At 45.0% G+C, this 23,944-nt stretch overlaps 1 protein-coding gene across 2 annotated transcripts in view; it reads right to left on the bottom strand.

Moving 5' to 3' along the window:
- The window catches only part of G3BP2 (G3BP stress granule assembly factor 2), a 146,173-nt gene that overhangs the window by 4,788 nt on the left and 117,441 nt on the right, over positions 1–23,944 (bottom strand). Inside the window, exons 4-12 of one of the 2 annotated variants that reach the window (XM_083407809.1) lie at positions 20,152–20,233; positions 16,069–16,242; positions 15,573–15,663; positions 11,478–11,580; positions 9,558–9,738; positions 7,462–7,560; positions 3,714–3,816; positions 2,040–2,168; positions 1,756–1,874 (exon numbers count right to left, since the gene is read on the bottom strand). In XM_083407809.1, the coding sequence (XP_083263935.1) occupies positions 1,756–1,874; positions 2,040–2,168; positions 3,714–3,816; positions 7,462–7,560; positions 9,558–9,738; positions 11,478–11,580; positions 15,573–15,663; positions 16,069–16,242; positions 20,152–20,233 (1,081 nt within the window). The remainder of the gene's footprint in view (positions 1–1,755; positions 1,875–2,039; positions 2,169–3,713; positions 3,817–7,461; positions 7,561–9,557; positions 9,739–11,477; positions 11,581–15,572; positions 15,664–16,068; positions 16,243–20,151; positions 20,234–23,944) is intronic. The other variant, XM_083407810.1, reaches the window with a different exon arrangement.

Genomic DNA, 23,944 nt, shown 5'->3' with positions numbered 1-23,944 from the left:
TTTTCATTATTACATTAACTAGGGACTGGTTTACACTGCACTTTGCCTCTCATCAGTTCAGCTATCACTTGCTATGCATTAACTGTGGCCTCTTCATAAACTTTCAATTCAAATCCTTCTTTTAATGGAGGTCTGGATTGCGGAGTTAGGGAGATCCCCGTTTGTTTGTTTTAAAGCCACTACAATAAATGTGCAGTGGGGAGGAAGGCGAGGAAGTGCAAAACTTGTTCCTAGACTTCACTGCGAAGTAAAAAGGTAAAGGTAAAGGTACCCCTGCCCGTACGGGCCAGTCTTGACAGACTCTAGGGTTGTGCGCCCATCTCACTCAAAGAGGCCGGGGGCCAGCGCTGTCCGGAGACACTTCCGGGTCACGTGGCCAGCGTGACATCGCTGCTCTGGCGAGCCAGAGCCACACACGGAAACGCTGTTTACCTTCCCGCTAGTAAGCGGTCCCTATTTATCTACTTGCACCCGAGAGTGCTTTCAAACTGCTAGGTTGGCAGGCGCTGGGACCGAACAACGGGAGCGCACCCCGCTGCGGGGATTCGAACCGCCGACCTTTCGATCGGCAAGCCCTAGGCGCTGAGGCTTTAACCCACAGCGACACCCGTGTCCCCTTCACTGCGAAGTACTGATCTACAAAAGGCAGGCAAGTGCCATCTGAACAGGCCTACAGCCAGATCCTCACCCTGTTGGGATTACATTCCTCCCGAGCTGCAGATATGTGGGATTGTTACATGTCTGTTTACATTCCAGCACGGATTGCTGGCGTGAGCGGAACTTCCGCTCTGTATTGCTTTTGTTCTCTCTCTCCCTGAGAAGAACAAGGAGAGAGGCCATGTTTTTTTTTTTGTCCTGATTTATGTATAATAAATGCATAGCTTAGTATCGTATCCACGCCTCGGGCCTGATTCTGTTGTGTGATTGCAGAGTAATGTGTGCTCAAGCATGCACTGCAACTTGAGTCGCGGAAGCACGTCGGAGGAGGAGGACTGATGGATCTCCACAGTGGCAAGGCTGAGGGGGGAGGCGGCCGAGCCAGCTGGCTTTTCATCCCCCAGTTCTGACACCCCCCACCCCCCTGACAGAATGGACTCTTCTTATCACTTCAGGCTGCAAGTGGGAAATAGCATTATTAAGCTTTTCCCACACAGAACACTTACCTACACAAAAAAAAACCCCATAGCACCTCAAGGAGAAAGGCTTTTAAGCCAGGTATTTCACTGTCTTGGGACGCGGGTGGCGCTGTGGGTAAAAGCCTCAGCACCTAGGGCTTGCCGATCGAAAGGTCGGCGGTTCGAATCCCCGCGGCGGGGTGCGCTCCCGTTGTTCGGTCCCAGCGCCTGCCAACCTAGCAGTTCGAAAGCACTCCCGGGTGCAAGTAGATAAATAGGGACTGCTTACTAGCGGGAAGGTAAATGGTGTTTCCGTGTGCGGCTCTGGCTCGCCAGAGCAGCGATGTCACGCTGGCCACGTGACCCGGAGGTGTCTCCGGACAGCGCTGGCCCCCGGCCTCTTGAGTGAGATGGGCGCACAACCCTAGAGTCTGTCAAGACTGGCCCGTACGGGCAGGGGTACCTTTACCTTTACCTTCACTGTCTTATTCCTGGTTCACAGAAATCCATTGATGGATCAATGTGAAGTGGGTGGGGACTTACAAAAGTCTAAGACAGCAGAATTCAATGTGTCATGCACAGTAATGAAAACAGAATCTAACCCTAGTTGATCACATGGTGACTAGGGTAGATTACTTACTTTTGCCAATAAAATCTTCTGAACTGGCTCAGAGTCATCAAACACCACAAAGCCAAAGTTTGGGAGTTTTCCTCCAACACCTTTCGTATTGATGCGAAGTTCCACAACATTCCCAAAGCCTGTGAAAGCAGGGTGTAGATGGTTATGGGAAAATGTATAACATCTATTAGGCAGCAAGTCAGTTTACTCAGAAGGCAATTTCAGCAATGCTAATTAGAGAGGTAACTTAATATGGGACTAGCAAGAATCCCCACCACCTCAAGCTTCACTTATGTGTCACTTACTCATGAAAAACTCTTTCAGTTCATTCTCATCAATATCATGTGGTAAATTGCCAACGAAGAGCTGATGACTATCCGGATAGCGAATTATTCGTCGATTGTCTGATTCATTTTGATCCATATCTCCTCGACCTGCATTCATACAAAACCAGGATGCAAACAGCGGTCAGCTTACAAACATATGGAATGTTCCTGCTGTTGAGAATGAACTCTGGATTCAATCCCATGTTCAGTTCTATTTCATAAAATGGATGTTGTCTTTGCTTATTATCTGTTGTAACCAGGAATGTCAAAATTCAGCCGGGGACTTCACAGTTAGGAGAAAATGAAGCCTAAAAGTTTTAAGGGGAGGCAAGAGAGAAACCTAACAGGTATCAACGACTAGAAACTTATCCTGGATTCTATTCCCTTTCTGGCAGGCTAAAAGGTTAGGAGAGAAAGTTGAAGTAACATTATATATATACAGTGGTACCTCTGGATGTGAACGCAACCCACGTCTGCGCGGGTCGTGATTTGCCGCGTCTGCACATGCGCGTGACATCATTCTGAGTGTCTGCGCATGTGCGAGCGGCGAAACCCAGAAGTAGCCCATTCCGTTACTTCCGGGTTGCCGCGGGACGCAACCTGAAAGGATTTAACCTGAAGTGTCTTTAACCCAAGGTATGACTGTATATATATACAGTGGTGCCTCGCAAGACGAAAAGAATCCGTTCCGCGAGTCTCTTCGTCTAGCGGTTTTTTCGTCTTGCGAAGCAACCCTATTAGCAGATTAGCGGATTAGCGCTATTAGCGGTTTAGCGGCTATTAAAGGCTTAAGGGATTAGCTGCTAAAAGGCTATTAGCAGCTTAGTGCCTTAGAAAAAGGGGGTGGGGAGCGAAAAAAAATCTCAAGAATCGCAAGACATTTTCATCTTGCGAAGCAAGCCCATAGAGAAATTCGTCCTGCGAAGTGCATTGAAAAACGGAAAACCCTTTCGTCTAGCGGGTTTTCCGTCTTGCGAGGCATTCGCCTTGCGGGGCACCACTGTATATATATAGAGAGAGAGAGAGAGAGAGAGAGAGAGAGAGAAGGACGAGGGAATTAAAAAGAGCGAAGATAGAGCACTGAAGTACTATAAAAAGGGGCTGGAGCACTGTGGAAGTTAGAGAGCACACTTGGAACACTGCAAAAGAGAAGACTGCAAATGGAACTAGAGGAGGAACTCCAGCAGAAATGGAAATGCCTATTTATTAACTTAAGATAGGTAAATAGTCAAGTTCAGATTTAGCTGGATGTGTTTTCTTCTTGTTCTTAGAGGAAAACAGGTGGGCTTTTTTTAAAGAATGTATTTTCAGAAACTGTTCACTTGTTACTTGGCAAAAACCTTTGGGAAAAAGCCCTCTCTCTGTGTGTATGTGTGTATTTGTCATGTACCTTCAAGGCCATAAGGGCCTTTCACATTCAAATTTAAAGCTAGAGGACTTAGGGTAGGCCACAGAATCATAGGACTGTGGAGTTGGAAGGGTCCCTGAGAGTCATCGAGTCCAACTCCCGGCAATGCAAGAATCTCAACTACAGCATCCATAACAGATGGCCATCCAACCTGTCAAACCAGGTGAACGACCTGATTTTCTAAGGAAAACCCAGAAAACCCACTGTAAGCCAAATTTGCAATACTGGTGCTTGGGTTTTTTTACCTGGTCTGGGGCCCCTTGAGGGAAAGCCTGGCCGCTCCCGCGGACGCTGCTCACGCACACGAGGAGGTTGAGACTGGGTTTCAGGTTTTGTTTCTACTCTTTGCTGGAACGAGAAAAGGCACGGTTAGCAAAAATTCTAAAGGTAACTTGGACAGCCGAAGCAGAGCAACTCATAAATGCAGAATAAAGCTGTTGGGGTTTTTTGTTTTGTTTTGTTTTGTAGTTGGAAAAACATTCCACTTATGAATTCCTCTGTACCAATCCAGGACTGTAGCGCTTACTTTCTGTTATAAAACAGAAAAACAGAGCACTGAATCGAGTTCTGAACTACATCGAGTAGTTCTGAACTCAGACTAGCTAAGGCCCAAAGCACTAGTGATGATGAGGGTTTTCAAGGGTCAGCCCCTGGCAACCCTGAAAAGCCCCCCCCCCCCCCCAAAGTCAGGGGCCTTCTTAAGCACCATGCCATGAGAGCTACTATCAAAGAGCAGCTTAAGCACTGGGAGAGCTGAGAAGCAGAACTCCCCCCATTGGCTCTGCTGCGAAAGGCCAGCTTGGTGCCTTGGTGGGAGAGACAGGAAGCTGGGTGCAAGTCATCTGCTTTGCTGGAGGCCAAGCTCCATCAGGCACCTCCTGCCACTGAGCTATGAACTAAGCCAGCTGGTCAATATAGGAACAACTGCCTAGAAATTGGGGCCTAGGTTTCGAATTTTATATTCCTCTTCCCCCCTCATCCCCTCTTTCCCTTGTGTGCTGTATCTTTATTAATTTGTTAGACTGTAAAGCTAGTGAGTATAAGGACGCGGGTGGTGCTGTGGGTTAAACCACAGAGCCTAGGACTTGCCGATGAGAAGGTCGGCGGTTCGAATCCCCGAGACGGGGTGAGCTCCCGTTGCTCAGTCCCAGCTCCTGCTAACCTAGCAGTTCAAAAGCACGTCAAAGTGCAAGTAGATAAATAGGTACTGCTCCAGCGGGAAGGTAAACGGTGTTTCCGTGCGCTGCTCTGGTTCGCCAGAAGCAGCTTAGTCATGCTGGCCACATGACCAGGAAGCTGTACGCTGGCTCCCTCGGCCAATAAAGCGAGATGAGCGCCACAACCCCAGAGTCGGTCATGAATGGACCTAATGGTCAGGGGTCCCTTTACCTTTTAAAGCTAGGGAGTGTTTGTTTTTAAATGGATTTATTATTATTTATTTCTACAAGCCAATACCTCCCTCTTATTTCTCAATGACCCAACTTGGACTCCATTCCTGTTGGTATTCAGTGTTAAAGGGATTGATGGCAATAAAACATGTGGCTTCTTTCTACACTAACCAATCCTACCGACTCATTAGTGAGAGAGGCCATCTCCAGGCCAACTTGAGTAAAATATTTTGAGGGGTGGGCAGGTAATCTCCGCCCCACATAATCGATCACATGACACAACAGACACACACCATTTGAATGGCAATGCCCATCAATTTTGGGAGGGGGGTGGCCCCCTCAAATATTTTATGACATGGGCACAGGAGACAACTCCTATGCCCATGTCAATAGATGGTTTTACACATAATGATTTTAACACTCGGGAAAACTATAAATCTTATATACACTGCCAGCAATGTTTTACTGTAAAGGTTTTCAACCTTTCTGAGTTCATGGCTCTCTTGACCAACTACATTCTATCTGTGGCACCCCTGTGGGGCTCACCCCTTGCCTGAAGAGCTGGTAGCCCCTCACCCTTTTTCAAAACCCTTCCTTGTGGAGCGTTCCCTCAGCCTCCTCTCCTCTCCCCTCTCCTTGGGAGTCCTCTGGGCAGCCGCTGCTGCTGCCCCTGGTCTCTGAGCTGCCCCCAAAGAGAGGTGCCTCTTCACATTGCTCCACAGGGGCCTGGGACTTGTCTGTGTTAGGATATTTCCGTTCCACCTTAAAAGGGAGCAGGCTTTGTCAGTTACAGAGTCTGCGTATTTCCTGTTTTTACAGGATGTTTATGTTGTGTCTTTGCTTTTCCTTTCTCTCTCTCTGCCGGAAACTCTGAAGCAGGCAGTCATGTTTTTCTTTGTTCTGATCAACGCTGAATAAACTTGTAAATCATGCACTCCTGGGTGCATCTTTCGCTGTGTGCATATCTGCTGATAAGAGCGTGCAGCTGCTCTAGAATGTGGAAAGCTATTTCTGGAGCTCGTGTCGCTAATTGCTGATACTGCGTGTCTACGGGAGATTGATGGACGTCCGGAGACAACGTGGAGTCAAGATGGACTTTGTCTCCCTGGCAGTATCCCAACAACAGGTTATGGGCCCAGCACGCTTCCGCTGCGCCACTCTGCTGATAAGAGCGTGCATCAGTTCTGGAATGTGCCAAAGCTATTTCTGGAGCTCATGTTGCTAATTGCTGATACTGCGTGTCTGTAGGAGATCGATGGGCGTCCGGAGATGACGTGGAGTCAAGATGGACTTTGTCTCCCTGGCAGTATCCCAACAGTCTGTCCATTTCCAACAGCAAGGGCTGGCGGACTGGCTGGCTGGGCTCTCTGAACTGCTTGCTTGCTTGCTCCCAAGCTGCCTCAGCTCCTGGAAACCAGCACCCCCTGGCCAGCCCCAGAGGCACCACTCGCCTGTGGAGCTAGTAGCCAGGGCTGCTGCAACAAACAGCTGTGCAAGCCTTTGGGAGGCAGAGACACAAGAGGACATCAGCGGTGAGAGGGAAGGAAAGAGGGACAGAGGCCAGTGTTGTCCGTGGCAGCCCTGACCATCATTCAAGGCACCCCAAGGTGCCATAGCACACTGGTTGAAAACCACTGCCCTGTTCATTTCAACTAAGCTTGCAACAGTGGGCTGTGTCAAAGGGTCCGATTATGCTGCTAGTGTGACATCTTTAAATGTCTACTACCAGAGCTGGGCTCTGCACCTTGCCTCTTGGTATGGTAGCTGTGTTTATGCAGATTTGCTAAGCTTTTTTTTAAGGGGAAAGCAGCAGCATTGTGCTTAAACCTATCTCCGTGTCCTCCACAAAACATTCTCTAGTAATTTTAAGGTGCAGAAAGATTCACCTTTTCAACATCTCATGGTTCACTCTGGGACAATCTGTTAAGACGGAGAGTAGAAGACCCTTAACTGCTATAATCAGCTCTAAACTATTGTACAAACCTGCTTAATGTTTGACTGCATCATTTATTTTGCCTATGAATGGAATGTTTCTTGGGGGTGGGGGTATACAGGGATTGTTTATTATATGTATTTTTTGAAACAGAAAAATAAAGAAGTTTTTTGTTTTAAGGAAAGTAACTGGGTATGATATCCTGAATAATAAAATATGCACACATAGACTTCTCAGATTTTCAAAATACGGTTCAAACGAAAGTGTGGATGATCCCCAAGAGATCCCTTCTACACCTTTGTTCCAGACAACTTATATATCGCACTGCCACAAACATTCTGGAAATAGGAGTAACAATAGTACTGGTGAGCAGGGCTTTTTTTCAGCCGGAACTTGCCAGAATTCAATTCCAGCACCTCTCAAGTGGGCGCCACTGCCATTATAAGAGAACAAAGGATGGCAAGTTCCGGCACCTCTTTCTCTAGAAAAACAGCACTGCTGGTAAGAAATGAATGAACCAGTCTACAAAACAGTCATAAGTTGGTACAGGGTGCTGGGATATATATTAAGCAGCCAATTGGCATAATTCGAGGAATTGTACCTTGCTTTGTTAGCGAAGCAGTTTGTAGATGTAAACAAGCAGACAATCTAAGGTGTTCACAGACTGGTTACCTGTGAGACTGGTGCTTTAACATGGGCTGGAATTCCAGAGGAAGAAACAGTCCCACTAGGAGGCAGGTTTTTACTGGTCACTGAAGCCCAAGAGAAAGCCTGCAGGGAATGCAACAAACCTGGGCTGCTCATCATGGAAAACCACGGACATTTCTTATGGGGAAACTAGACCAATAGGAACATTTGCTCTATGGCAAGACAGTCTCAGAATTAAGTGCAATCATAATACGATGCCAGCAAAACAGATTGTGAATGTTTTTACCATTTTAGTTATCTATTCGTTTCAACAGATCATGTTCATCACCTTAGGCTGTAATCCTATACTCACTTAACCGGGGGTGAAAGAGAGGGCAGCTATGTATGAGTACATTCTTCGTGCTTTATCATTCTTGGGGGGCTAGTACAGACTTAAGGGACGCGGGTGGCGCTGTGGGTAAAAGCCTCAGTGCCTAGGGCTTGCCGATCAAAAGGTCGGCGGTTCGAATCCCCGCGGCGGGGTGCGCTCCCGTTGTTCGGTCCCAGCGCCTGCCAACCTAGCAGTTCGAAAGCACACCAGTGCAAGTAGATAAATAGGGACCGCTTACCAGCGGGAAGGTAAACAGCGTTTCCGTGTGCGGCTCTGGCTCGCCAGAGCAGCGATGTCACGCTGGCCACGTGACCCAGAAGTGTCTCCGGACAGCGCTGGCCCCCGGCCTCTTGAGTGAGATGGGCGCACAACCCTAGAGTCTGTCAAGACTGGCCCGTACGGGCAGGGGTACCTTTACCTTTACTACAGACTTATTATTCCCAGAGACTGGAAACAGGCCAAACACAGGCACTATCCACAATCCTTTTGCTCTCAGGACCAAATTCCCTCACACTTTCCCTGTCAGTCTTAACTGTGGTAGCATGTGATATCATTTCTGTCATTAGCTGCAATCAGAACCAACCAGGGTCTTCCCTAACTAGGACCTCTCCCCCCCCCCCCAGAAAAGAAAGTTCAATTTAGAGATGATACTGGGTTCTGTTCTCAATTTTTACAACCCAGCGGCATTTGTAGCATGAAGTGCCTTTTACCAACTTGGGCTGGTTTGCCAGCTATGGTCCCACCAGAAAGAAAATAGGCAGATCCCCTTGGTAACTTCCCATTTAGACTACTGTAAAGCACTGGATGTGCTTTGAACAGTCAAAAGCTTCAGATGATTCAAAACTGGCTAGAACACTGACTGGGACCAGTTATATGGAATTTACCTTGTCTGCTTTGAAGCAGTTAAAACTGATTGCTGGTCCACTGACAAGCACAATTCAGAGTGTTTGAATTGTGCTCGTCCGTGGACCAGGAATTACTTTAACTATTTCAAGTGTTGCCTTTATGACTTGGACTAAAGTATTTCTGAATGATCCCCTCTTCCAAATCAACCTATCCCAACTGATCCAAGATCCTTCTACAGGTGCCCTTATACCAGAGGTTAGGTAGGCACAATTAGGGAACAGGTCTAATTGGTTGTGATCCCTATTTATAGAATGGAACCTATCCAAACTGATTTATAGAATGTTCTCCTGAGGCACCAAACATGATTACTCTGTAATAGCTAAGTATGTCATAGCTAAAAAGCAATAGGTGTAAGTACTCAAGATCATAACCTTGTGGGTAAATTTACTGTGACTTCTTCCCAAAGCTCTCAAATTATTAGGCTGTCATAACAGAACACAGTGCCGGCAATATTTTTCCCTTCTACTGGGAGGGAAGGGAATCATGAGACTGGGTGCATTTCAATTTACATCGTAAGAAAGCAGTAAAGAATCAATTATGTTAAAAACCTGCTGTCCCATATCAACAGTACTAATGAGTTTTTATTTTTAAGAAGGTTCTTAAAATACATTTACTAGCCTCAGTACCCATTAGAAACATTTTTCGTTTGGCTTTGTACTATAAGTAATGTGAATGTCCATTTGTATGGACGGGGCAATGGGAACACTCATTTATACTGAATACTCAACGCAAAAAGCTACTCCCACCAGTTCCATTTGTGATTAGAGCTACCCAGGTTTCCTCACAATCCGAGTTTGACAGCCATCTTCAGTCTAGTTACACGGAGCATTGAAAATTAACCAACCTTTGGTGGTTCTTGTGGTAGAGAAACTGTTTCTACAGGAGGTGGGGATGGAGATTTTTCTTCTAGCTCTTCAATATTTTTTTCTTCTGCTTCAGGTTTTAGTTCCTCAGCTTTTGATTCAGATTCCAGCTCAGGCTCAGGTTCATGAGTAGATTCTTCCAACGTTTCTTCTATTCCATTACTAGAAGAATTGGATGCAGCTAAATTAATTCTAAAATGCTAACAGATAGCAGAACCAGATATACTGACTAATAATAATAACAATATTAATATAATAATAATAATAATAATAATAATAATAATAAATTATACTTATACCCCGCCCTCCCCGGCCAGAGCCAGGCTCAGGGAGGCTAACACCAATAAAATCACAGTAAAAACATAATAGGCAGAAAAGGGGGGAGGAGAAGGAAAAAACCCCAATTTAAAATACAGGTTAAAATGCAATTTAAAATGCAGCCTCATTTTAAAGTAGCTGACAAATCAAAACCATAAGGGGAGGGAAACATAAGAGTCAGACCAAGTCCAAACCAAAGGACAGGTGGAACAGCTCTGTCTTGCAGGCCCTGCGGAAAGATATCAAATCCCGCAGGGCCCTAGTCTCTTGTGACAGAGCGTTCCACCAAGTCGGGGCCAGTGCTGAAAAGGCCCTGGCCCTAGTTGAAACCAATCTAACCTCCTTGAGGCTCGGGACCTCCAGAGTGTTGTTATTTGTGGACCTTAAGGTCCTCCATGGGGCATACCAGGAGAGGCGGTCCAGTAGGTACGTGGGTCCTAGGCTGCATAGGGCTTTGAGGGTCAAAACCAGCACCTTAAATTTGACCCTGTACTCCACCGGGAGCCAGTGCAGTTGGTAAAGCACTGGATGAATGTGATCCTGCGGCAAGGGCCCCGTAAGGAGCCTCGCCGCGGCATTCTGCACCCGCTGGAGTTTCTGGGTCAGCTTCAAGGGCAGCCCCACATAGAGCGAGTTACAATAATCAAGCCTGGAGGTGAACGTCGCATGGATCACTGTGGCCAGATCAGGGCGATGAGCAACGGTAGCTATCGGTGGGGAAAGCTGGCTGTACATCCTACCAGCCTTTACCCCCATGTTGCATATGCATCTCAACCATCCTGCAATCCATGATTTTGCTAAACTCTTTTCTGTTGAAGCAGAATTTCACTGGCCCCTTAAACTTTGACTACTGATAGCTGGACAAATCCATCATTCCTATAGTGCCATAAAAAAACTACACAGCCATTCTTCCACTAGTGTGCACACCAAGAAACACAGTTTAACAAATTAATTTCCCTCCTAGATGATTCCCAAGGATTGCCTTAAGTTTGCCTTATCAATTACCTCATCCCCTTACAGCCCTAGCACTTACTGCTTGCATACATAAGCCAGTAATTTTTGGTTACAAGTAAAATTCACCAAAAGAGCAATACATTTTCTTTTATATATGTATCTCAGTCACACCCTTCCTCCCCAAAGCCCAGAGCAGCTCACACACAACTGACAAAACATCTAAAAAACATATCCAGCACAGACGCAGAGTGGGAAAGATCTCAACTTAAAATGGATTTCAAGTAGGCACTAAAAAGACAACCGAGACGACATCTGCCTAATATTTAAAAAGAGGGCTACACATTAATGCCTCACATAAATTCTATTCTGATTTCTCTATACACTACAAGAATCACTGTAAGGCAATAATTCTTCCAGAGGGAGTATGTTGTTGCTCAGAAACACAACGTGAACAATCTTTCAACGCCTTTTGATTATAAGTTCCATACATTGGATTTCATCACAGGCTAAAGATAAAAGACCTGAAAACAGGATGTCTCAATATTGTTAAAATGGAATTTATATAATTTAAAAAATGAAACGAATTTTGCATAGACTGGTTGCAATGTAAGAATATAAAGTTGTCTTACGTTACAGGGTGATTATCGTAATAAGTACTGCTTGCATTCTCTTGAGCAGGCTCAGGGGATGGCTGCCTTTCTTCATGTTCTTCTTCTACTTCATCTTCTGACTCTAAAACGTTAGAGAGAAAGTCCTTTTAACTATTGGTAGTTAAGTAGGAGAACAGCACTTTTAAAGGAACGTGCCTCTTAGAATCATAGAATCATAGAGTTGGAAGAGACCACAAGGGCCATCGAGTCCAACCCCCTGCCAAGCAGGAAACACCATCAGAGCACTCCTGACATACGGTTGTCAAGCCTCTGCTTAAAGACCTCCAAAGAAGGAGACTCCACCACACTCCTTGGCAGCAAATTCCACTGTCAAACAGCTCTTACTGTCTTTACTGACAGCAACAACGTTGTATATAATATGGAACAGTGCAGACTGAAGTAGAGCGGCAATGCTTAGTTAGATTAACATATTAAAGTCTTTTAACCAATGAACACTCCTTCATGGATCATTGCCTTGTCGTGGCGAAGGGGCTTGAATAACTCAGAAGCTATGACCTATGCCGTGAAGGCATTATGGTGCTGGAGGAGACTCTTGAGTGTCCCATGGACTGCAAGAAGATCAAACCTCTCCATTCTGAAGGAAATCAGCCCTGAGTGCTCACTGGAAGGACAGATCCTGAAGCTGAGGCTCCAATACTTTGGCCGCTTCATGAGAAGAGAAGACTCCCTGGAAAAAACCCTGATTGAGATGGAGGGCACAAGGAGAAGGGGACGACATGGTTGGACAGTGTTCTCGAAGCTGCTAACATGAGTTTGACCAAACTGCGGGAGGCAGTGGAAGACAGGAGTGCCTGGCGTTCTCTGGTCCATGGGGTCATGAAGAGTCGGGCACAACTAAACGACTAAACAACAACAAACCAATGAACAAGTACCCTCCAATTCACAGGGCTGCAAAATTTGGTAGGTAAGGAGATTAGGCAATTTTTCTTGCACCTCAGAGACATCAAATGCCCCCTAATTCAAAGTGGACTAGACAATCCCCCACCCAACCCCTGAACTTTGAACTGAAAGCTCCGTCATCTATAACCATGAGCTGCGTGTAGAGTGCCTCTCAAGGTCAGCAAGCTGGCAGGGACAAGGCCCCACCCACCCCAAAAGCTGGGAAGATCAGCGTTGTCCTGTCAGTGTCAACTTTAGGCTGATTACCAGAGCCAACCAAAGTACAGTGATGCCTCGCAGGACGAAATTAATTCGTTCCGCGAGTCTCTTTATCTAGCGAAGCAACCCTATTAGCGGATTAGCGCTATTAGCGGCTATTAAAGGCTTAGCGGATTAGCTGCTAAAAGGCTATTAGCGGTTTAGCGGCTTAGAAAAAGGGGGTGTGGAGCAAAAAAAAATCTCAAGACTCGCAAGACATTTTCGTCTTGCGAAGCAAGCCCATAGGGAAATTCGTCCTGCGAAGCGCACCGAAAAACGGAAAACCCTTTCGTCTAGAGGGTTTTCCGTCTTGCGAGGCATTCGTCTTGCGGGGTACCACTGTATTTGAATCATGTGCATACGGGCCTATAGAGTTTGAACCACCCAGTAAATAGGCACCAAGCAAAATCAGACTCGGTTGTTCACTTTAAATGACTAAAGGGAAAGCTATAATTGAGGGCTGGATTCAACGAAGTTGCTGCCTGCACAGAACGTGGCCTGCTCACACGGTAGTAAGGTAAAGGGACCCCTGACCATTAGGTCCAGTCGTGACCGACTCTGCGGTTGCGGCACTCATCTCGCTTTATTGGCCGAGGGAGCCAGCGTACAGCTTCCGGGTCATGTGGCCAGCATGACTAAGCCGCTTCTGGCGAACCAGAGCAGCGCACGGAAACGCCGTTTACCTTCCTGCTGGAGAAGTACCTATTTATCTACTTGCACTTTGACGTGCTTTTGAACTGCTAGGTTGGCAGGAGCAGGGACTGAACAGTGGGAGCTCACCTCGTCGTGGGGATTCGAACCGCCAACCTTCTGATCGGCAAGTCCTAGGCTCTGTGGTTTAACTCACAGCGCCACCTGCGTCACACGGTAGTACTTTCTCCCTTTTCCTCCTTTCGTACACCCCCTAAATCTGCACCATAAGGGTGTAGGAATGGAATGTGTATGGGATGGGGAGGTCCTATTGTTTGAGCAGACCTCATTTTCCACATGCACAGCCCAGGGACTTGGCACTATGTTGAATTCCACCCACAGCTTTCACTGGTTGTACATAGGTTTATAATCCAGAATAGATACACCTGCTGTGCATTGTATTACTGTAAAAAAGAGGAGCTCTCTTAAGATCAAGGCACTTTCATTTGCGACTATAAGATTGATTAAAAAGGGAAAGGTACCCCTGACCATTAGATCCAGTTGTGGACAACTCTGGGGTTGTGCGCTTATCTCGCTCTATAGGCTGAGGGAGGTGGCATTTGTCTGCAGACAGCTTTCAGGTCATGTGGCTCTGGCGAACCAGAGCAGCACACGGAAATACCGTTTTACCTTCCCGCCAGAGCGGTACCTATTTATCTACTTGCACTTGACGTGCTTTCGAACTGCTATGTGGGCAGGAGCTGGGACCAAACAACGGGAGCTCACCCCGTTGTGGGGATTCGAACCTCCAACCTTCTTATCGGCAAGCCCAAGAGGCTCAGTGGTTTAGACCACAGCGCCACCTGCGTCCCTTCGTAAGATTGATTATAGCACACTAACTGAATGATCTGCCACAAATTCCGAAACCATCAAATTAAGAAGAATCCACCACAAGGCAGCTGGACACACAAAGTGTTTTACTCGAATGCATCCAAAATGATACTCTTTATATGTCAGTCACATGCTCTATTTCAGAAATCCTTCCCATTCAAAATTAGCTGATATTCCTTTATTTCTTTGCCTCATCAAGCCTTTCTTTGCATTCAGCCAGTCTAGCCTCCAAACTGACAAAGTGGAAAGTAATTTAGTTTGGAAGTAGCCGACTCAATAGCAACAAGCACAACTGTGGAAATAAACTGAAGAGAGTCAGAGAACATTGCAATTCTGTATAGTCACTGCTCCCTTTTCTCGTTCATCTTTCCTGAGGAACATGTGCTTGGTCTCTGAATGAAATCTGACTCACACAGCACAATACTACTGCAATGCTCAGCTTAACCACCCCCACACCACTGCATGTCTGCACATAGGAGACTTGCTCTTTTTTAAACAGACAACATTTCCCCCCAACTACAATTTATTCCTAACAGCCACCTCTCTGATCCTTCCTTACTGTAAACTGAAAGAAAGAATTCCGGTCAAGTTGATAGTTATATGAAAGGGTAACAGACCGGTCAGCCCCCCGGGGTCAACAACAGCCATGATAATATCAATCAGATTCATTCAAACATCATTTAAATTGCCCTTTGTGGGAAGTGGATCAGAATAGCAACAGGCAAATAACTGCAAGGTTAGAATCTTGAATAATCTAGTCAGGCCCTGCCAAGTGCAAAATTGCTTGCAGGGCTTGTTACCAGGATGGATTGTGGCAACAATAACCCAAGCAGGATTAGGCCACACCAGCACCGATACTAACCTGAGCAGCACTCAGATAAGCATACTTTTATTCAAAGGCTAGGGTGTTATCGCTTCGACCTGGAGCACAAAATCTTTGTGGAAATATGTGCTAGCTCAGCTTGGATTGCCTCTAAAATGGTCCTCTAGTTGTGGACACAATCCGTTCTGGGGTGCCGTTCGCACCCCGAAAAGTCAGCAACTTGAGCAGCGCTTCTGCACATGTGTGGAGCGCGATAGAGCGCTTCTGCACATGCGCAAAGAACGCTTCTGAGCATGCAGCGAAACCCGGAAGTATACACCTCCGGAACCCGAAAATCCGCAACATGAAGCTAACGCAACTAGAGATATGACTGTATGCAATTTCCACAGTGAGTTCTGCTCAGGTTCATCTCCTGAATTTCTCAGTTCCAGCATGCTGCTCCCTTGAAGTCCTGCTTTTGGACTTCCTATAGGTATCTCGTTTGGCTGCTGTTAAAACAGAACACTGGATCAGAGGCCTTTAGTCTGAGCTAGCAGGGCTTCCTACATCCCAACTCTGACCGATTCCCTTACCTTCATCTAGTTCAGCTTCAGAGTCACCAAATACTTCATCTTCATAACGGAATATGTCGTTGTGTACATAAAACTTATTTGGAACAGATCCCTGTAAAAACAAACACACCATGGGTAAAAACAACAACAACTCAACTGTTGATTAACTAACTCTCTGGCAATGCTACATATTGCTTTCAAATTCAGTTGCCCTTTCCCCTTTTGCATTCATGTGTCTACCAATGTAATGACACGAAATGTAAGACTTCTCAGTCAATTCATTTGGAACACTTGGCATCTCATATATATGAATGGCCTTTACCTGGAAGCTATAATTGCAGCTATGTACACCTAGATAAGATTGCTGGTGGAGGGACCAAAGCAAGCTTGCAGAAATAAGTGCTAGGAAGATTTGTTCCAGCCACAGATGGTTGAAACGTTTCTGAAGTGAGGGTGATCATTTGGGATCAACTCGTGTTTAGGGCCCTGCTGCTTGAAGTTCACGGTGGCTACTTACTTCTGGAGCCAGTACAAAGGTTTGCATGAATTTCCTCATCGGCTGCCCATTATTTGTCAACTCCCCCATGACTTGCACAACTACTCCATCGTTCAGAGTTGCATGAGCGTCCACATGGCGGATCTTAGTGCGGCATTCACTAAACTGCAGGGACATCACCTTCTTGTGTATGTCCTAGAGACAAAATAAAAGAAACTTAAATCCCGCGTAGACAAAAATTTAAAATAAAACCCCAAGCTCTCAGTACCTGATTTTGATAACTGCAGTCATACCTCGGGTTAAGGACGCTTCAGGTTGAGCGCTTTCAGGTTGCATTCTGCGGCGACCCGGAAGTAATGGAACGGATTACTTCCGGGTTTCACCACTCACGCATGTGCAGATGCTCAAAATGACGTCACGCGTATGCACAGAAGCGGCGAATCGTGACCCGCGCAGGATGCGAACAGGGCTCCGGAATGGATCCCGTTCGCATCCAGAGGTACCACTGTATAGATGTTTTCCTTTGTTAGGTAGGGCCTCTTAATACTGAGTGCATTGCTTTAAAAATGCTGAATATGGAAATGCTTTTCCTTCAATGTAGAGAGCATGGGAGACACATTCTTCCTTTTCTATCTGTACAAGCGCACTGTGTGTGTTGGTCAATAACCGGTAGATACAAGCTACCGTATTTTTCGCTCCATAAGACGCACCAGACCACAAGACGCACCTAGTTTTTGGAGGAGGAAAACAAGGGGAAAAAATTCTGAATCCCAGAAGCCAGAACAGCAAGAGGGATCACTGCGCAGTGAAAGCAGCACTCCCTCTTGCTGTTCTGGCTTCTGGGATAGCTGCGCAGCCTGCATTCGCTCCATAAGACGCACACACATTTCCCCTTACTTTTTAGGAGGGAAAAAGTGAGTCTTATAGAGCAAAAAATACGGTAGTTGATAAAATTCCATAATGCTACACAGCTTCATAACTACGTTTAACATAAATTAAAATGTGGTAGAGTGAAGATGTGACTCTTTAAGGTTCCCTCCCTCTTCCAAGGCGCCTGCTCACCTGTACAGCCATTGACCTACTGCCCTGGTGCCTCACTCTATGGCTACAGCTAAGGCTGCTGCAATGTTCCATTGAATGCATTTGAGAGAGAGCCACACAGCTGGTTAGTTTGGCCAAGGGTGGCACTATCCTGACAAGCAAACAAAGCAGCCATTCCAGCTACCAGATCCGCCTCCAATAAGCCTTTCTCAGCAGAGGCCAGGAAAAGGCCGCAGCAGTACTTGCAACAGCAGTGCCTGAATGGTGGAGCCTGGTTAAGCACTAGAAAAGATTAGGAAAAAAGTCCTAGGGAAGCAAGGGGGGGGGGAGAGGAAGAGGAGGAGAACACACATACACTTTCACTCACTAGAAGGTTTGGGAAAGGATGGAGTGAAGAAGGAAGGGGCAAGGATTTTTGCCTCAACCTCCATGAAATTCCACAGGCTTTTCACAAGTACCGTATTTTTTGCTCTATAAGACGCACCAGACCATAAGACGCACCTAGTTTTTGGATGAGGAAAACAAGAAAAAAAATATTCTAAATCTCAGAAGCCAGAACAACAAGAGGGATCACTGTGCAGCAAAAGCAGTGATCCCTCTTGCTGTTCTGTCTTCTGGGATAGCTGCACAGCCTGCATTCGCTCCATAAGACGCACACACATTTCCCCTTACTTTTTAGGAGGGAAAAAGTGAGTCTTATAGAGCAAAAAATACGGTAATTTTGTGAAACTCAACCTTTTGCTTCGGCCCCAGCCATGAGCAACTCAAACTGTCTACATCTTCTCTGCTCAAAGAAGCTAAAGGGGAAGCCAAGAAATTCTCAGACGTTTCTGCACATCAGATGATGGTAATGCAGCTCAACAGCTATTGTGCAACATTATGTGGGTGAAATGCACTTCTGATAGAAAATAATAATTAATAATAAGTAAAATAATATTACAGTCATAACTCTGGTTGAATGTGCTTCAGGCTGAGCACTTTCGGGTTGCGCTCCATGGCAACCCGGAAGTAACGGAGCACGTTACTTCCGGGTTTCACCGCTCGCGCATGCGAAGATGCTCAAAATGACGTCATGCACATGCGCAGAAGCGGTAAAACGCGACCTGCACACGCACAGATGCACCATCACGCCTTACATTCCATTCAGGATGCGAACTGTGCACCAGAACGGATCCTGTTCGCATCCTGAGGTACCACTGTAATAATTTTTAAAGCATGCTACAGTGTTTTCAAGAAAACCCAAAGCTCATCCCCATGGCTAATTTTCTCTATTTTCCAGTAAAAACTAGGTATATTTTGTATACTTTTATTTACATAATTAATACAAGGAGGATTCTGGCTGCAGGCCAACGGACTACACTGCAGCTCTTTCATGTGGTCATAAACTTAATCTAGTATTTTAAAATCCTGGGGGGGGGGAGGGAGGACATGTAATTGGGCTAAGTTTTGCTCTAGGTGTTTTTTTTAAGTGTCTAATTAGGAAAGCAAGAGAACAATGCAATAGTCTTTAATATATTTTTGAAAGCATGTGCCTCAGGGCAGCAACCATGAAATCAGGGATCCTTGGCTGTCTTAAAACATTTCAAGGAACGGGTTGGCCATTTCCCTGAAAATGCCAAATCTGGATGGCAACAGAGAAAAACAGAAGACTATAGGTGTGGAACTACATCATCTTCATAGAAAATGCATCTGATTCGAATGTGCAATATGCAGCTATCCCAGCAAGTGCTGAATAAATATTTTGAAACTCTGGGTGCATCTTTTAAAGACTGAAGCATGTTCTACTACAACACAATTGTATCACTGCTAGGGCAGAGGTGGAGAGTCTGTAGCCCTCCAGTTGGATTAAAACTCCCATTACCCTGGACCATTGGCCATACTGGCTGGGGGCCTGATGGGAGTAGGGAGCCCAATGTTTAGAAGGCCTAAGATTCCCCCATCCCTTTGTTAAGAGCATATTACACGGATACAAAGACATGGATTAGTATCTACATGTCTTGATGCTGGTTTAAGACTAGAGCTCTTTTTCTGGCAGTTGCTGAAGTCAAAAATCAGGTTCTATTTCAAAAACTGGGATCACATATTGCTAAAGTAACAGAAATGAAAGAAAACGAAAAAATGCATAGACATCCAGTACAGTATTACCAAGAACACTGAAAACCAAAACCCTTAGGCACTTGATAATCTCTATGCTGCCATTTTAAATAGGTCACTATTATTCATTTTTGCACAGAAGCCTCTGAAGCGCACAAAATAACTGACCTGACCCAATGTCACACCATGAGGCCTTGAAAGAAGTGGTCTCCCACATCCAATATTTTCTGTTGGATATCAGCCTCTTACATTAGCACTGCCAAGCAAGAAACTCTATGGGAAATCAAATGCATTTGAAACTTTTCAGAAGCCTTGTCTGTCTTTCCCCAACTTTAACAAACCTACCCCCACAAGGCTCCGGATAATCGTGCCTACCATCTTTGCTTTTTCACATTCCTATGTGTGTTCTGTGGCACAGCACTCTGGGAAACAAAGATGGCGGACACAAATGTCCACACCTTTGCTTCGGAGGACACGCTCTCTGTTAAAAAAATAAGGTAGGGGAAATGTTAAATGCAACAGGATGTGCCCCATCACTTGACCCTAGTGCAGTTCAGGGCAAAAAATTAATCAGGATTCACCATTTCTGGAGTTCTCTCTCAACGTCCATTTATATCCCTATTCCTCCTTGAACTTTGATTGTATGGTATATCAGCCATATCCCATATTTTTACACATCGCAGGGTATAATTGTTTCCAGCATCTGGCAACTAAGGGTTGCATCCAACTAAGCCAAACTCAGAGAAGGCCTATAGAAATCAGCATACATGACAAAAAACCCCCCACAGGTTTCGGCTCTGCATTGGAAACAACCCTAATATTTTTGCTGCTGCAAAGAAATGGCTATGCTCTCTCTCTAGATTACTGCTTGATCTAATGGAAACACCATATTTCACATTATGTATTGCCAAAGGCTATGCCTTTATTTATTGTGACTGAACATGGTAAAATAATTGGTTAGGTACATACAGCCTGGCCATACACTGCTTCTTGTGGTTTGCCACTGGCATCCAGTCCACCATGCACATAAGAAGAATTCCTGCCATAAAACCTGCAAAGACATTGGAGGATGAGGTTTAGGACAGTCATATAGGAGCACATCTGGTTTTCAGCAAATTAAAAAAAGAATGCTAAGAAGTTTAATGTAAGCTTTAGATAAGAGGACTATATGGTCTTTAAAACCTGGTATAATCAATAAAATTCTGATGCAGTTCAAAAGCCCATAGCAAATAATAATAATAATGATGTTATAAGATAACGCTAAATCTTGTTTGTATCCAGTTTTGGTATCTAGGCACCTTACAAAAGTTTCTTTTAAAATATATCCCACCATTCTTCCATAATGGTACCCAAGGTGACATAAGTGGTTTGTTTTCCTTTTGTTTTATTATGTATTCTGTGTTTCCATTTTGTATTTTCATGTTGTGAACCACCCTGTGATCTTCGGAAGAAGGGTGGTTTGCAAGTTTAATTAATACATAAAATAAAAACAAATGGTTCCCAAGAATTCTCCTGTTCCGGAACTGACCAGATCTTGACCTGCTTAGTTTCAAGGCAAACTACTAGGGTGTTCAGGGAGTGGCAACTTCACCCAAAATCCCTTTCCAGGGGCAATAAAACTACATGGATGAAGCAAACTGTCAGTGTACATAATTCCAGGTTATTTGTGGGTACAGTCCTAAAGGAAAACACTTAATATGGTCAAAGCCAGAACAATTTCAACTGTAACCATGAGGGCTCTTCTGCCATTAAGTTATTGAAATACAATGCTGATTATCTACAGTTCTGAAATCATTAAGGATTATTTTTTGCTATTTGTGCTCTGTATTAAAATTATGGTTACTTATTAAATTTAATATACCTCCCTTCATCACATCTCAGGGAGGTTCACAAGATAAAAAATACCAGGAAAGAAGCATAAAATAAATAGTTAAAACAAAAACAAAACAAAACAATAACCCCACCTCCCACAAACACATTTCAAAGGCCACATCAGCCAAAGGCCAGTTTAAAGAGGAAGATTTTTGCCAGGCGCCTAACGATGTACAACAAAGGCGCCAGGCAAGCCTCTTTAGAGAGCACATTCCACAAACGGGGAGCCACTGCAGAAAAGGCCCTTTCTTGTACTGCCACCCTCTAGACCTCTCATGGAGGAGGCACACGAAGAAGGGCCTCAGATGATGATCACAGAGTTCAGGTCAGTTTATACACCTTAAAATTGGAAATAATTTTATCACTAAAAAAATACAGTACTCTGAAGCTCTAATACAATCTCCCTGATCTCCCCTGCCCACATCCAACCACAAGGCACCAGTAATTTCAAAGTCATTACAGTGGTACCTCGGGTTACAGATGCTTCAGGTTACAGACTCTACTAATCCAGAAATAGTACCTCGGGTTAAGAACTTTGCTTCAGGAGGAGAACAGAAATTGTGTGGTGGCGGCAGCGGGAGGCCCCATTAGCTAAAGTGGTACCTCAGGTTAAGAACAGTTTCAGGTTAAGAACGGACCTCCAGAACGAATTAAGTTCTTAACCTGAGGTGCCACTGTACCGCAGTAACTTTTTAAGTGGAGCCAACAGAATACAAAACTAAACAATATATTGGTCTCCAAGAGCAGCCTAAAACTGGAAGCTGCTGTAAGGAGTACATCAATATGCATTTATGATTCAGCATTTCTTGTTCATGAAATTCTGAAAGCTTCCAAGATGCTAATACCATCAAATCTAATGGTAAGAGATGCAATAAGAGAAGCAGTGAATCCTGAACTATTGCCCAAGTTCTTCACACATTCAGAAAGCGACCCAAATCCTAAGACAAAGACAGAATGCTAGGTCATCATCACAGTAAAGGGGTGTGTGATGACCCTTGACGTTTCTTGAGCATTGTGTCAGCCACCACTATGTTGAAGTAAAGGTAAAGGGACCCCTGACCATTAGGTCCAGTCGTGGCCGACTCTGGGGTTGCGGCGCTCATCTCGCTTTATTGGCCAAGGGAGCCGGCGTACAGCTTCTGGGTCATGTGGCCAGCATGACTGCTTCTGGCAAGCCAGAGCAGCACACGGAAACACCGTTTACCTTCCCGCCAGAGCGGTACCTATTTATCTACTTGCACTTTGATGTGCTTTCGAACTGCTAGGTTGGCAGGAGCAGGGACCGAGCAACAGGAGCTCACCCCGTCGCAGGGATTTGAACCGTCGACCTTCTGATCGGCAAGTCCTAGGCTCTGTGGTTTAACTCACGGCGCCACCTGCGACCTACTAATCATTTGATTAGCAGCAGACTACCCCAGTAGGAAGAAAACCCGCATCAGTGTTAGTCATATGCATTTTCTGGGATAATTATGATGCCTATTTATCTCAACACTTATCGATGGGAAAGAAATGCTCCATTTCACAGTTCAAAATTGTTGCTTGAGGACCTCACTGCCCATGTTGAATTCTTTACAGCACTTGTCATTCTCCTTAACTGTGTGGCACAGGAAGCTGAGAAACCACAGTTGAGACGCTTAACCATTTACACTTCACTCTCATTGGCTGTTGTCAGTAAGCAGCTCCTGGGTCAGAATAGCTTAAATCACTTCAAGGTATCCAGGATGTAACAGGTCTTCTACTGCTTCTCAGCCATGCATCATGGAGAATGAGCTTTATTGCAAGGAGTTTTCTTGCAACAACAGATTTCTCTGGCGCAATTAACAGAAAATCATGGCAACAGAAAAGAAATTGTGGCCACTAGAAAGTAACTGAAAAGCTACATCACAGTGTTATAATCCTGTCAACAGGAGGGTGTTTTCAGTCTCTGCTGTTGGCAGGCAAACTCTGAAGTAGCTTTTTTGAAAACTGGTGCAATAGTGGAGAACCTTTGCCCCGCAAGTGAAATTAGGTCCAGGGGAGTCCTAATTTGGCCCACAGGGCTGCTTTCTCCAAACTATACCCACATGTTTCACATCCACCATCATGGAAACGATTCGTAGCCCTGGCAAGCAAGGCTTGCTGTAAATGTTGATCAGCTGATGACTACTGACAGCAAGCTCCACTGTGATCAGCTGCAGTATGGAATTCCCAATCAAAATATATGTTTACTGTATTTATGAGATCACTTAAAATAACTTCTCTACGTCTCTTACATATAAACAGAACATGTGTATGCTTAATTTGGCATCATTTGGAACATGAGATTGGCTGATGACCGCTTGTTTTTGTAGCTACCTACCCATATATTTAGATCCTCAATGATGGACCTCTTGTAAACGACTCTCTAATGTAATGGGGGAGTGTATGAGAAGACTTCTCAGCAGTGGCAACTACAGCGCAGAACACTATCTCTAGTGCTTGGTCTCTTACCTTAACATCTTTCAGCACCAGTAAGGACCTTTTTATTTTTCCAGCTTTTAAAGAAACAATTTTAATCTTGCTGTATCATGCTGCTTTTATGATTTGGCAGCTTTTTCATTTGCTGTATTTTCTTGCATTCACACTGAAATTGTTTTTGTTTTTGCAAACCACCCTGGGAGTATAATTGCATAATACTTTCATAGGGTTGTATCTGGCTAAGCCATGCCCAAACTAGGCCCACTGAAATCAATGGAATTGTTAGTCATGAGCAACTGAAGTCCAATGATTTCAGTGTGTCAATACTGAATATGACTTAGTTGAACAAAGCCTTCAATAAATAAATTCACAGGACTAGGAGGCAGGGTATCTGTGCTTTCTTTCCTCTCTCAGCACTCCCAATTTGTGTTGTTCAGCTGCTTTTTCAATTGCT

The sequence above is a fragment of the Podarcis tiliguerta genome (genome assembly GCF_965153285.1).
Source record: "Podarcis tiliguerta genome assembly, chromosome: 13".
Taxonomy (NCBI): domain Eukaryota; kingdom Metazoa; phylum Chordata; class Lepidosauria; order Squamata; family Lacertidae; genus Podarcis; species Podarcis tiliguerta.
The sequence above is the reverse complement of the archived record's forward strand: the minus strand, read 5'-3'. Positions and strand labels throughout refer to the sequence as shown.